Source organism: Vulpes lagopus, chromosome 8 (genome assembly GCF_018345385.1).
Source record: "Vulpes lagopus strain Blue_001 chromosome 8, ASM1834538v1, whole genome shotgun sequence".
Classification (NCBI taxonomy): domain Eukaryota; kingdom Metazoa; phylum Chordata; class Mammalia; order Carnivora; family Canidae; genus Vulpes; species Vulpes lagopus.
Genome location: NC_054831.1, coordinates 9,285,322 through 9,300,010, shown reverse-complemented (window position 1 = coordinate 9,300,010; position 14,689 = coordinate 9,285,322). Strand labels below are relative to the sequence as shown.

General features: G+C 37.5%; 1 protein-coding gene across 23 annotated transcripts in view; it reads right to left on the bottom strand.

Moving 5' to 3' along the window:
- The window catches only part of TRIP12 (thyroid hormone receptor interactor 12), a 146,087-nt gene that overhangs the window by 51,471 nt on the left and 79,927 nt on the right, over positions 1 to 14,689 (bottom strand). For all 23 annotated transcript variants that reach the window (XM_041767694.1, XM_041767698.1, XM_041767701.1 and 20 more), the window contains 2 exons: positions 9,253 to 9,336; positions 7,928 to 8,023 (listed from right to left, as the gene is read on the bottom strand). In XM_041767694.1, coding sequence (XP_041623628.1) covers positions 7,928 to 8,023; positions 9,253 to 9,336 — 180 coding nt within the window. The remainder of the gene's footprint in view (positions 1 to 7,927; positions 8,024 to 9,252; positions 9,337 to 14,689) is intronic.

Sequence of the window (14,689 nt, the reverse complement as noted above, 5' to 3'; positions counted from 1 at the left end):
AAAAAAAAAAAAAAAAAAAAACCTCAGAGATGAAAAGCGCTGTAATTTTATTGTTGCAAGTCGTTTAAATGTCAGGCTTTATTAAAGAAAAACAGCAGTATGACCACCTCTGGATCTACTCCCAATCTACAGCAACATTATTTGAGATGAAGAAGTTGGAAAACACTGACCCCGCTTTTTCACAAGGACTATTAAAAAGACATACTTACTGGTAAAGACAATAAAGTTAGTAACTTTGTTTATCAAGGGCATCCTTATGTAAAAATGAAATTATTTTTACTAGGAGCATTTATTTAGCACTGAAGAATACAATGACTACTACTACAGTTTGGAACCACTGCTTTGATTCTTTCAAAAAAGTAACAACAGTTTTACCCACCACAGCTTTTGCAGCATCAACAAAGTTCAAACATCAACAATGTAGAAAATGAAAAACCTTAGCATTTACCACTATAGTTTTGACCAATGGATTCAAAGTTAGGGTTTCAGGAACCCCAGAGAAGTCACAGACCACACTTTGAGAACCACTATCACAGATCAAGGGTTGATAGGCAAACATTTTCTATAAAGAACGACAGAGTAAATATTTTGGGCTTTGCAAGCCATAGGGTCTCTGTTGTGACTATTTAAACCTACTACAAAAGCAGAAGACAGTAAATACATAAACAGGCATGGCTGTATTCCAATAAAACTTTATTTGTAAACACTACAATTTGATTTCATTTAACTTTCACATCTCAACATTTTTTTTCAGCCTTTTAAGAAATATAAAAATCATTTTTAGTTCACAAGCTCTATAAAATGAACCAGGAGACTAATTTGGCCCTTGGGCAGGAGTTTGCCAACTGCTGATATGAATAGGAGAGAGAGAAACCACAGCACTTTAGGGAGTCATAGGAAGCGGATTTTTCTGATTGAATTGGTCCCACCAGACATTGGCCCAGTTCTGGAGCTGTGAAGAGGGCTGGCACTGAATCATAAGTTTTGATAAAACAGAACAAAACCTTACACAGTTTTGTGGTACTCAGAAGACAAAGTCCCTACAGAGGGAGGAGGCCCGCCTCAAACACACACAGCAAGTGGGTTCTAACCCAAGACATCTGTGACATTTTCAAACTGCATAATGAATACAGTCCAAGTAGACAGAGACTTGCAAGGTCCTCAATCAAAACCCTAGGAGGATCACAACATACAAACAGGGATGAGCCAGAGGTCAAATGAGTCACACAAAACTTCCAATTCTGATCAAAACAAGCTAAGCCCTAACTAGAACAAACTGATCGCTTCTAACCCTTTATGTTTCAATACAAAAAAAGGGGAAACAACTTTACAGTAGAAAATATTATTTAGGGTCTCTTCAAGTTCTTTTATACAAAATGTCTATGACACAACAACTACCAGATATATGAAAAATGTGACTAATGTAAGAAAGGGGCGCCTAGGTGGCTCAGTTGCTTAAGTGTCTGTCTCTTGCTATCAGCTCAGGTTATGATCTCAGCATTATGCGATCAAGCCACTTGCCCTGTTCCACACTCAGGAGTCGGCTTGAGGATTTCTCTCCCTCTCCCTCTGCCCCTACCCCCATCTGCATGCATGCTGTCTCTAAAATAAACCATCTAAGGAAAAAAGAGACAGAGAGAGAAATAGAAGCAGACCAACACCATTAGAATTAGAAAACTATTTTATAACCATGATTAATACACTACAAATATAACCAAAGATGGACAAAATGGGTATGTAAAAAATTTCATCAGAAAACTGGAATCCAAAAGACAAATTAAGTAACTCTCCAGAACTAGAAAAATGTATCTGAAATTAAAACCTCATTGGTGGATTTACCAAGAGACTGAAGATGACAGCAGAAAAAAGAATAAAAGCTGAAAAACTGACCAGTTAAAGTTCTCAAAATAGACCCCCCCCCCCAAAAAAAACCAGCCAGAGAAATAATCTGGATGAAGCCCAAAGTTTGAACATGTATGACCTTGATACTCCCAGAGGGAAAGGAAGAATATTTGAAGAGCTAAGGAGAAAAGAGAACACTTCATGAGATAATGGCCAAGAATTTCCCAAAACTGATTGAAGGTATCAAACTCACAAACTCAAATAGTCAGCGAAACCTAAGCAAATGAAAAATAAAAAGTCACTAGACCTAATATTAAATTAAAAATAATAATTTGAAAAAGCAAAATTTTTTGGGAGAAAGCTATGACAGAGTTTCCACAATGCGTGCAGAGCAGAGCCTGATGAAGGGCTCCATCTCATGACCCTGAGATCATGACCTGAGCTGAAATCAAGAGTCAGGCACTTAACCAACTGAGCCACCCACACCCCCCCAAAAAGCAAATCTTAAAAGAAGTCAGAGGAAAAAAGACATTGCCTTGAAAAGGCACCAATAAGACTTTTAAACAGCATCTATGGAAACCAGAAGACATTACAAAAAGCTAAATGAGAATTTTATATTGTGGAGAAAATATCTTTTTGAAATTAAGGCAAATCAAGGACTTCTCAAAAGCAGAAAAAAAAAATCATTACTATCACTCATTCACCACATAAAAAAAGTTCTTCAGACTGAAGGGGAAACAACTCTATAATTAGAAGAGAAAAACTGCAGAAGGAATTAAAGAGCACTGAAAATGGGATGTGTATGTGGGCAAAAGAATATGGATGATCTAAACCAACAATTAGGTCTTATTGTGTGTATAACACATGTATAAGTAAAACAAATTAAAACAATAGCAAAAAGGATGACAGGAGCGAAGCTGTTGTACAGTTCTTACACTGGTTAGGATGTTATAAAGTACTGATATAGAGTGGGCTATAATAAACCACAGACATGCATTAAGATCTCTACAGTAACTACTAACAGAAGTCTACAGGGATATAGAACCAAAAAGTTAGCAAAAGAAAAAAATAATACCATAATGTCTGTTACATATGAGTAGAAGAAATACAAGATGGTACAATTCCAAAAGAGAATGACTTACAACAATCTATCCTAAAGATAACACTAGATAAAATATGAAAAGCTTTGATTTACTGCAGCATAACCAAGACTGGAAATAACCTGAATGTCCAATAGGGACATGCTAAATAAACTGTGCATCCCTGCAGTGGAGCACTATGACAGCTTTACAAAAGGAATATGGAATCTCCTCTCTGTCTCTATGCAGCAGCTATAGAAAGTGAACACCAAGATACCATTTAAAGGCATCCTAAACTGTATAAAGTTTACTACTCTGCTCTTAAAAAGGCAGTGTGTGTGGAATATATATGAATTTTTTGTTCTCTTACGTAAATAACAGAGTAATAAGCCATAAAATTAACAATGGTTATTTGTGTGGGAGGAGGGAGCACAGGGTAAAGGGAACAGCAAAAGAAGAGAAGACTTCTCTAAATATATCTTATTTGCAGATTTGACTTTTTTAAACCATGTAAACACCCCATAAGAATAAGATTGAAGCTAAAATGTAAAAGCAATTTCTCTAAATTAAAACCAAATCAAGCAAATGAACCAAACCAACTCAGCAGCCTGAATAAAGAGAATCATTTAAAAGGACTTTATTTTTTTCCTTTTGATTTTATTTATTTATTTGAAAAACAGAAAGAGTACACAAGCCAAAGAAGAGGCAAAGGAAGAGGGAGAAGCAAACTTCCCACTGAGCAGGGAGCCTGAGGCAGCGCTTGATCCCAGGACCCTGGGATCCTGACCTGAGCTGAAGGCGAATGCTTAACTGACTGAGCCACCCAGGTGTTCCTCAAATACTTTAAAACACAAAAACATGACCACAAAATAAGTCTCCCAAAACACCAACAAAAACTGTTGAAAACTTAACTCTCAGTAGCATTACTTTGAAAGCTGGAATTTTATATTGTAAGAGAAAGCAAGTAAGTGACTATGTTATTATCATTGGAAAGTGGAATTTTGGCACGGGAGAAAGAAGATACAAGATAAAGGTAAATAAAAACCTTGCAGCCCTCAATTTGAAATGGCATGAAAAGTCAGAACTCAAGACTTTTATTCTAAAAGATAAAATACAAGTATTCCCTATGTTTGTTCATTACAAATGTCTAATAACAATGATCACCTTAGAGGTACCCAGGCTCTCGGTTTCAACTCAGGTCATGATCTCACAGTTGTGGGACTAAGTCCCACATCTGGCTCTGCTCTTAATGCAGAGTCGGCTTCAGAGACTTTAGATTCTTTCTCCCTCTGTGCCTGCTCTCCCCTCCTCCTCAAATAAATAAAATCTAAATAATAGTCATAATCCTAGTAGCGATGGGTACACCTAGACCCTAGACTATGGGCTCTAAATTTTATTTCGTATGAAAGAAATCAGGATGTTCTGAGAAAAATCCCAAAGTGGGGTGTTTGAGCCTGGTATCTCAGAAAGAGAGGAAGTTCTCAAAAGCTACTGGGATCATGGGCGTCTGGGTGGCTCAGTTGGCTGAGCATCTAATTCAGCTCAAGTCATGGTTCCAGGGTAGGAAGTCTGCTTCTCCCTCTTCCTCAGCCCCTCCTCCAGCTCGTGCTCTCTGTCTCTTCCTCACTCTCTTCCTCAAATAAATAAATAACATCTTTTAAAAAAAACTACTGGGGGTTATAAAATTCAAAAGACAACCCCAAAAAGATGCCATCATCCAATGATAGGACAATTTAATCATCAACAATCACTGAAATGTCTGAAGATTTGTCTCCACTTGACAGTGATATTTAAAAACAATAATGAGGGGATCCCTGGGTGGCTCAGCCGTTTAGCACCTGCCTTTGACCCAGGGCACGATCCTGGAGTCCCAAGATGGAGTCCCCAATTGGGCTCCCGGCATGGAGCCTGCTTCTCCCTCTGCCTGTGTCTCTGCCTCTATCATGAATAAATAAAAAAAATTTTTTTAATCTTTAAAAAATAAAAACAATAATGGCCCTTTGGAGGATACAAAAACCAACTAAATTTTCCAAACTGGTAAGTAATGGTTCAAAGAAATATCAGTTATTTTCCTGTGTAACAAAACAGAAGGGAGATATTCTTAAATTTATTTCTACTAAATTACTGCTTTCATTTCTAACAAATGAAGGCTGGTCATTAGATGTGAAGTACTGTCATTTCATAATCCCTGTCATTTAGGCACTGAGTTTTGATGGCTTACGAGATCATTAGACTTTATGCATTTCCTAGGATTAGAACACATTACCGCTTTTGCTTAGTCTTTCCTCATCAAGGGAATAAAGAATCAAACTTGAATCCGAAAAAGCTCCAAGATCTAACCACCAGTTTATAAAGAACTACATTTATGACATTTGAGAGAAGGAAACTTGACACTATTGTACAGCTATTATTAAAGAAATTACTAGTGTACTTTTCAGGCATGATAATGGTAGGGGAGGAGTTGTGTTTTAAACGGGCATTATTTTCAGCTACATGATGAAATGTTTATCAATAACATTACATAATCTCGTGAGATTCATTTCCAATGGTGGGAGGACGGATGCAGATTAAGGGTAAAGAGACAAAGAATGGCCATGCAGTAAGCATCACTGAACTGGGTTCCAGGCATGGTGGGTATAACACCATTTTCTACTCTGGTTCTAGTCTGTATGGGCTATTATTGATTTCATGTGCAATGGTCAACCCTCCATATGAATATTTTAATGTCAAGAGTCTTAACAAGTTTTCTTCACAGCCTTAACCAAGAAATAAAGAAATGTAAAATAAAATCTCTCTCAAGACACACACCTCCCAAAAAAATTAAAGAAACATTAACTGATAGCAATGTATAGATCCTATTTTATTTTGATCCTGATTCAAATAAGTGAAAATTTTAAATGGATTTATCTCGAGAGGCCTAGAACATTTGCACTTCAGACACCTAAAAAAATAAATAAACACACACCTAGTAAAAGTAAGGATCCCTCTTAATATAACCACAGTACTGTCTAAAATTTTTGGTCCTTATATTTACAAATACAATGACATGCAAATGAAATGATGCCTAAGACTGCCTTAAAAATAATCTTGGGGAAAAAATAATAATCTTGGGAGTGGGGTAAGTGAGGATATAACTGAAACATCAGCTGCTTTGGGTTGATAATTGTGGATGGGTTCATGGAGGTTATTACTCTACTACTCTCTCAACTTCTGCATATATTTAATCTTTTTCATAATATGTATCATGTCATTCCCTGTTCTTAAGTCCTTCCATGGTTCCTGAGTACAGTTATTGGGTTAAACCCCACGCTTGTGGGCAGCCCAGGTGGCTCAGCGGTTTAGCACCACCTTCGGCCCAGGGACTGATCCCGGGCACCACCAGGGATTGAGTTCCACGTCGGGCTCCCCGCATGGAGCCTGCTTCTCCCTCTGCCTGTGTCTCTGCCTCTCTCTCCCTGTCTCTCATGAATAAAATAAATGAGACCTTTAAAAAAAATAAACCCCCGCTTGCTGCCAGCCTGCCAAGCCCTACATGACCTAGTGAGTCTCGACCCCTCTCAGACTAATCAGCTACAAATTCACTTTCCACAAGTCCCTCGTGCTATTTCTCAAACATGCCAAGTTAATTTCCACCTCTGGTGGTACATGTCCTCTTCCCTCAGACCTGTACTCAGCTGGTTTCCTCACTTCATTTGGGAATCCACAAATTCACCCTGCCTCAGAGAAGGGTCCTCTAACCAGCCTAACTACACCCCCTCACGAGCCAACCTACATCCGTGCTTTATTTTCCTCCACTGCACTAATTCTACCTGATACTTTTCTGTAGGAAAACTGTCTTTATTGCCAGGGTCACCCTCTAGCATGGAAGCTCCATGTGGGAAACAACTCTGTGTATTATGCTGTTCATGACTCAGGACAATCCTAGTACCTAATAAATGACACCAAGTAAGAATTCTCCTTCAAGGGTTCATGAGAACTCTGCAACAGGGTATGATATCTGAGAGCGGAGTGTCACGGCAGCAAAAGGAAAACCAAACCAAACATACCAGCTGCTTCTTAAATTTCCTGTCAAATACTAAGGCCAGAAACTTGAAAAGGACTTAAGTATAAATACACATATGTGAGCATATGTGCTCACACATACTCACTGCATTATGTTTGGAAAAAAACAAAAAACAAAGAATTTTGAGTATTTGATGGAAAATTATATGAGCACATATTAGTAAAGTCAGAGTTAACAGACTTCAGTTACCACCTTAGAAATGTTGAAATTAATTAAGATTAAAGTCTAAAAATAGCCTGATTATATGGAAACATTATCAATGGAGTTATTAAAAAAATGTTTAAATGTAAATTTTGTTTAAGGAAGCTAAAGATAGTATTCTATACCAGAAAGAATTTAACTGGATTTGTAATTATGCAAAAGTTATTCTTGTTACAAACTGCCACTTCGAGTCACTGTTTTGTCTACCATATATGACAAGATCTCTGGATTATAATATGTTAATTTGATTAAATGAGTCTAGTGACTGGTAATTCTGCTGAGAAATCTTTTCTCTCCGGCTCATGCTACAACTGACTGTCTTATGGATTAAAACTTTATTATGCCACAAAAAATTCAAGATTCAAATCTATGCAAATCATGCAATCAGATGCTATAATATAATCAATGTAAATCATCTGAGATTCTTTACTTTGCTGGAGTTAAACAAAGATTCAATCTTGACATAAACTCTGGATGATTTTCTAATGACTCCAATTCAGCAATCAAAAAAAAAAAAAAAAAAAGAAAGTACAGAAGTACAGAAGAACCTGGAGTTACTGCGTTTAAAAGCAAGAATGAAAAAAAATAAAAAAATGAAAGCAAGAATGTACACAAACCCTATTTTTAAAAAACAGGTTAAAGTTCATGAAAGCCTCTTACAGCAATAGATAAAGATTAAAGACAGCACTCACCTAATTATTAAACGTTTGAGGGGAGGGCAAATTTAAGAGTATTCACTTACTAGCTCCGCTTCCAATTGTTCTATGGAAAAGTTGTGACATCCGAGGACCGAGAGGGCCAAACAGATGAGGAGGAAGACCCCTGGCCTCTAACAAAGCTAAAGAGAAAAGAAAAGCATGGAGAACAGTTGAATTGTGAATGCAGTTCATCTTATATAAAACTTTCAAGCAACTAATTCATCTCACATGACTGATTTAGATAGTTACTTTCCATTTTTAACTTTAAGAGAAACTACATTAAACTTTCAAGATCACTCTTAGATATTAATTAATATAAGTCACAACACCCATGGCCAGTTCCAAGGCATGTTAAGGTTTTATGGAGATGGTAAATATCAGTGTCAGAGGGAACTGTATCAAATGATCCAAGAAAAACCCACAGTAAGAATTTATTTTGAGGGATCCCTGGGTGGCGCAGCGGTTTAGCGCCTGCCTTTGGCCCAGGGCGCGATCCTGGAGTCTCGGGATCGAATCCCACGTCGGGCTCCCGGTGCATGGAGCCTGATTCTCCCTCTGCCTGTGTCTCTGCCTCTCTCTCTCTCTATCATAAATAAATAAAAATTAAAAAAAAAAATGCACCAAGCTGCCATAATTATAAAAAAAAAAAAAAAAAAAAGAATTTATTTTGATGAAATTATAGGTTAAGTGCCCTTATGTTGCTTTCCTTCTGCTGATATCATTTCCCAATCAGATGTGGTCATAAGATCTTCTAAAAACATATGGAAAATTATTTTTATCAGGTATAAAAGGTGAGAAAAAATGTGTTCACAAGACTTCTAGTCAAGAAGAGATTGCTGTGAGCCTTACACTGAGGATCTATCATAGAAACCAACAGTCTGAAGACAATAAAAATACAGAATATAAGGCTGCTTTTTAAAAAGCAGATCATTAAAAAAAAAATAATAAAAAGCAGATCATTAAAATACCTGGTATTTAGGTATACGCTTTCATTTTAAAATAGATAATCAAGAACACAAAAGAACACAGCAAAAACACCCCACTGGGATGCACTGTTATTAGGTACCAGAGAACAACATATTAAGTTATCACCTTTTCAAGACCTTAAAGTATTACCAGCTATACAAGCAACCATAATAGAACATTTTACAAACATATAAAATACATATATAAGATTCTGTCTAAATAGTTTAAGAGCAAGACAGATCATCTTCCAAATCCAAATAATCATAAATAAGCAGCTTTTTTGGAAGTACACACATTGCTAGAGCATGTTTAAATAAGCTTATCTAAATTAATTTCAAGAAAGAAGAGAAGTCATAGGCAGCCTCTGATAACGGTTTCTTGTAAGCTCATTAACTGTCTTTACCTTGTAGTCGTCCCATCTCAGAATCATCGGATTCACTCTCCCCAGAGGTGGTCATGCCCACAGCCCCTGCAACAGAACTAGAGGCTTCAAAGGGGGGAGAAAAAAGAAGGTAAGGGTTAGGAGAGGAACATTCAAACTCCTTAGGTCTGGTTTATCTTTAAAAAAAAAAAAAAAAAAAAGAGCAGAGTACTATAGACAGACTACTGCGAATAAAGGCAATTAAGTGTGTCTGCCTGTTGCACACTCAGGTGTTCCAGATTTCATCCTGTTGCTTCTGTGAATGAAAGGATGGCTCAATTATCTCAGTGTTCAACAGGCATAAAAACACAATCTTGTCCATCCATGGCTTTGACAGATTTCTCATGTCTCTGAAATTGTTCATAAATTAAGTCTTGTCTTAAACTCAACTACCAAAAGTCCATGCAGATCACACTGCCAAAACCACTGTGAGGTTTACTGGACAGGCAATTAGTCACAAACAGAACAGAGAGCAAAACTGGTATCTGGGGGAAACGTCGTGGGCAGATGTGGGTCTTCTTCAGCCTGCCTTTACTTCGGGGCTGTGGTCTTGACACAATCACTTCCACGTTTTCTCTCAGAGCAGGCAGATTGTACCATTTCCAGGACAAAATATTGAAGATACACAGTTCCAACTAGCAGCAAAGCACTAAAGTACAAAGAAGAGGAAAACTAGGATGTCAAAGCAAGCACTGAAAAACAGAGTTGGATTTAGAAGGATTCTACAAACCAAAGAGCTAGCCTGACCAACAATTCAGCTTAAGCAAAGGGAAGGTGATTCTATCAGGAATCTGAAAGACCAAAGTATATTCCTCCAGAACGAGCAGTTTTACTGTTCCTCCTTGGTATCTGTTGAGTCGTTAAGCGTGTTTTCTGTACAATCAACCTGTGTATGACCAGATTATCCACAATACCCTAAGCCCTGCACACTCACCAGATGACACGTCAGTCCAGAACAATGTTCACTGTTAAAAGTACATGGATAACACGTGAATTTACAGGGATATTCTGAAGAGATGCTAATATACGAGCCACCAACTCTATATTTTCTTAAGGGTTTTCATCACACCTCATCAAGCACTTTCTATGATTTCACTGAGATTTCAAAAAAATTCATAGAAAAATGTATGGTTTAAGAACAGGAGTCAGCAAACTATGGCCCATGGGCCAAATTCAATCCAGCACATCATTTTGTAAATAACATTTTATTGAAAAACAGCCAAACTCACTGTATTACATATTATCTGTGGCTGCTTTCATGCTACAACCACAGAGCTAGATAGTTCCAAAAGAGCATGTATAAAGCCTAACACGTCAACTATCTGGCCCTTTACAGGAAATGTTAGCACCCCCTGGTTTATAGTTACAGGTGAACCAGAAATGCTAATATTAAAGCGTATCAGAGTTTAACAAAATCCACACTTCTGGAGGGGAGCTGGTGGAAAGAGTAAATGCACTCTAGAATGCTATAGGTGGCATTTATAAACCATCTGCAGTCTGTGTCTATTTGTTTCCTTACAAACACACGGGGAGGCAATGTAAGCTTTTCCATACATGTGAGGTAACTGTGGCCTGTGACTTTGAGGGTACTTGCCCAAAGTCAGACTGCTACCCACAGATCAGAGACCTGACCGCAGGACGTTATACTCTAGTACTGTACGCTATTCGCCCCTTAAATATGTCCTTCACTACTCATTTTTCATTCCAGTACAGCTGCTTCTTCACATTAAACAGAAAGCTTGTTAACAAATAACTGTTATTAAGGTTCGAATCATGACTGAATTTGTTAAAGTGACTCTTAAACTTGCTTTTAAACTCTTCCAGTTATGTGCAGGGCAAATACAGTTTTTAACAAATGAAGTAGTTTTTGTTTTGTTTTGTTTTGTTTTAAGCACCCTCTGGGCAGCCCGGGTGGCTCAGAGGTTTAGCGACACCTTCAGCCTGGGGCGTGATCCTGGAGACCCGGGATCGAGTCCCACGTCGGGCTCCCTGCATGGAGCCTGCTGCTCCCTCTGCCGGTGTCTCTGCCTCTGCCACTTTCTCTCTCTCTCTCATGAATAAAGAAAATCTTTTTTTAAAAAATAAAATAAAATAGAGCATCCTCTGGCAACACATCTTTTTTAAGAAAAACAACGTCAGTAAAAATTCACTTGGGAAGGTGATTTTTTTGTTTGTTTGTTTAGTTTAGTAGACGGTCTCCATGTGATTCTTCATGGAGGAAGAGGGCCTGTTTTGACAGAAATCAGTCACTGAACCCAAAGAAGAAAAGATCCTTCTCCAGCCCATTGATGGCAAATATTAATCATTTTTCTACTATAGTTCCCTATAAGTATTACAAAATCAGATAAACGAAACTAGTCTGGCCTGTGGGTGGCTGTTTCTAAAGTCACACAGGTAAGGAGATGACATCAACAAACAGGAGTCCATTGACAAAATTCTTTAGGAATCAAACCTCCTTGAGCAACGTGCACAAGATCTGTCCTGACACAAGTATAAACATAAGATTATCAGCAGAGAAAATCCAATGCTACATTTTTAAGAGGTGTCAATTTTTGTTTGTTTAAACCAGTATCTCCCCCAACTACTCTGTAGCATATCTTCACAGCACCATGTAAGATAGTTTCCAATACACAGGTGAATGAAAACAATGGAAAAAATATTTAAGTTAGAACACAAGAAATTGATCACAGAACCCTATGTTTTTATACCTTAACGATAAGGCTTCCTATGCAGAAAGCAAGTAAAATATTAGAAAACTGATAGAATTCAATTGTAGTTCACAGGAACTTTAAAGACTTACCAGATCCCTAATTGTAAGAGGCAGAAGGACTTTTCTGTAAGAGTGTAATGAAAACCTTTGGGCAAGGCCAAAGGAATAACTACTAGTAATGTAAGCATGCCTTAATGGGCCCTGGTATCAGGTGATACTGAAGCTTCTAATTTTTAGGGATTCCAACAAAAAGTAGTCATTAACTACTTTTTTTAGATAAAAACTTCTAAAACTGGATTGCTTTCTTCTTACAAACTGACCCTGTTCTTTTCTTGTGAAATTAAGATTCTCAATGTGAAATCAGGTGCCAGAACATGGGCTATTTTTCCTTGCCTTGCTTTGCAGGTGTAAGGAGGAATACCTGACTTCTCAACTTTAGTGTCTCTAGTATTTTCAAGACTTTATTGCCACTATGAAAAGGTACACAGCTCTGATAAAGTCCAACACTTAACCTGCCAGGTGTTGGGAAAATGCAGGGAACACCTAACTTTTCAATTCCAAGAGCTTGTTAGCATCTCTTCTATGAAGAGCCAGGCACACTGATATCAACAAATTTTCCTAAGTGTCAACACTTGCCAAGTCAGGACGATATGACCAAGTCTGCCAAAGATGGAGCAACGCTTTATTACTACATGTATATAAAGAAATATGCTTATTTCAATGGCTTCATTGAAAAAGGTCAGGAAGATGGGTTCTCAAAAAAGAAGTAACACTTATAATAATAAGTAATATTATTAAGGGGAAAAAACACAAAATATACTAAAGATAATCAATCTCTTTAAATTAGTAAAAACATTATTTCAACATAAATGTTTCCAATAAAGAGTCTTACACCAACTGTCGAAGAGCTGTCTGTGAATGGATAATTGCCCAAAGATGCTTTAAGTTACCACCATTGATTTATCCTCACACTACCTTAGAAGTTTTTCTCTTTAAATTGTAACTTTACATACGAAGAAACTAAAACACATTACACTGAAGAACTTAATGTAAAGGAATTTGCTTCTTCCCACAGCACTACTTCAGTGAGCTGGCAAATTATTTCTGTAGCATCCACAAGGCATTCTGCTTCCAAAGTGAAATGAAGGAGTGCCATGTGTATCTTTTCTGCAAACGTGGAAAATACTGAGATCACACCATAATTGTGAATCTCAACGACAAGGAACACAAACATTTAGGAGGCCGTCTATGAACCTAATTCCCTGAAGCTTTTATCCTCTCAGGTAAATATACCAGGACCAAAACTTTACACACTACCCCCACATTCTGGCCTCCAGGGGATATCAATATGAAATGAACTAGCTCTTTTTTTAAGTTGTTATTTTTTTTTAATTTAAATTTAATTTGTCAGCATACAGTAATAATAACCAGTGCTCATCACATCATGTTCACTCCTAGATTCCTGTCACCCAATTACCCCATCCCCCTGCCCACCTCCCCTCCTGTGGCCCTCAGTCTGTTTCCCAGAGTCAGGAGCCTCTCATGCTTTGTCTTCCTCTCTAATTTAAACTAACTCTTCTGACTGTGGGGGAAGTGGAAGGACACAGCCTTTAGAAATGTGCCCTTCTTATGGTAAACCTGAATTTCTGATTTCCACGACTGGGCAACCGTAACCATTATGTACCTCAGTTTCCCCTCATTTGTAAAATGAGAACAGCACTTACACCTCTGCATTGTTTTGAACTTAGTACTAAAGGAGAATGAGTCCTTAATACCGTATCTGCAACAGTGTACACTCTACAAATATTAGCTATGATAATTACTGTAATGACTCTGCTTTAACAACACACTCAGCAAGCAGCTCCATTTCTGTCATCCATGTGGGAACTGCCCCACTTCCATATGCAGACTTGAAATAAACATTAAACACTGGGAAGCATAGCCTCTGTGTCATCAAGAGCTTCAATGAGTTGTATGTGCAATGGACTATACTTTCTCTCAAATTTAACCCTTCAGATAAACTATTCTTAAAAAAAAAAAAAAAAAAGTATGTAAAAAAGGTCCCCTCCCACCAGAAGAGATGGTTCAAGTTCGCCATGCCACTATTCATACAAAACCAGGAAAAGACATTGGTAAAACTGTTAAGCTTGACAAAGCTGAGACAAGAAGCATAAAATATGAATAGCAGTGGGCAAATCAGAATCTTCCTGGCAAACTAGGACATAGGCTCCACCACAGGCATGAAAGAAAACTAACTAGCATACACGCTAATGTTACATGAAAGACTGTTATGGAAAAATAAGAACATACCTACACCTAAGCCCATGTGTATCATACTGCCAGAAAGGACTCATGATACCCATGTTCACAAGGATGAACTGAAACATTTTCTCATGTGTTTCTTAACGTCAGAAATGCTCATTACAGGTTACATTTTAAAACCTGTTGGCCACAATTAACCTCTGAAGTATTAGCCTTCTTTTCCTATTGGTGATCAATACATATTTAAAGCTGAAAGGGGTAGTGGGCAGCCTAATTTCTGTTGTGCTAAGGTATCAAGAAGAATAAAAATAAGCCCATAAGAACATAAATTGCATTCTTAAAGTTCCTTTCCAAAGGAACACTTATTACATTCTAGGGGTTCCAACATTCTCCATTAATATTTACATGTATATGAAGAAGCAATTTAAGCCATATCCTTACTTCTTA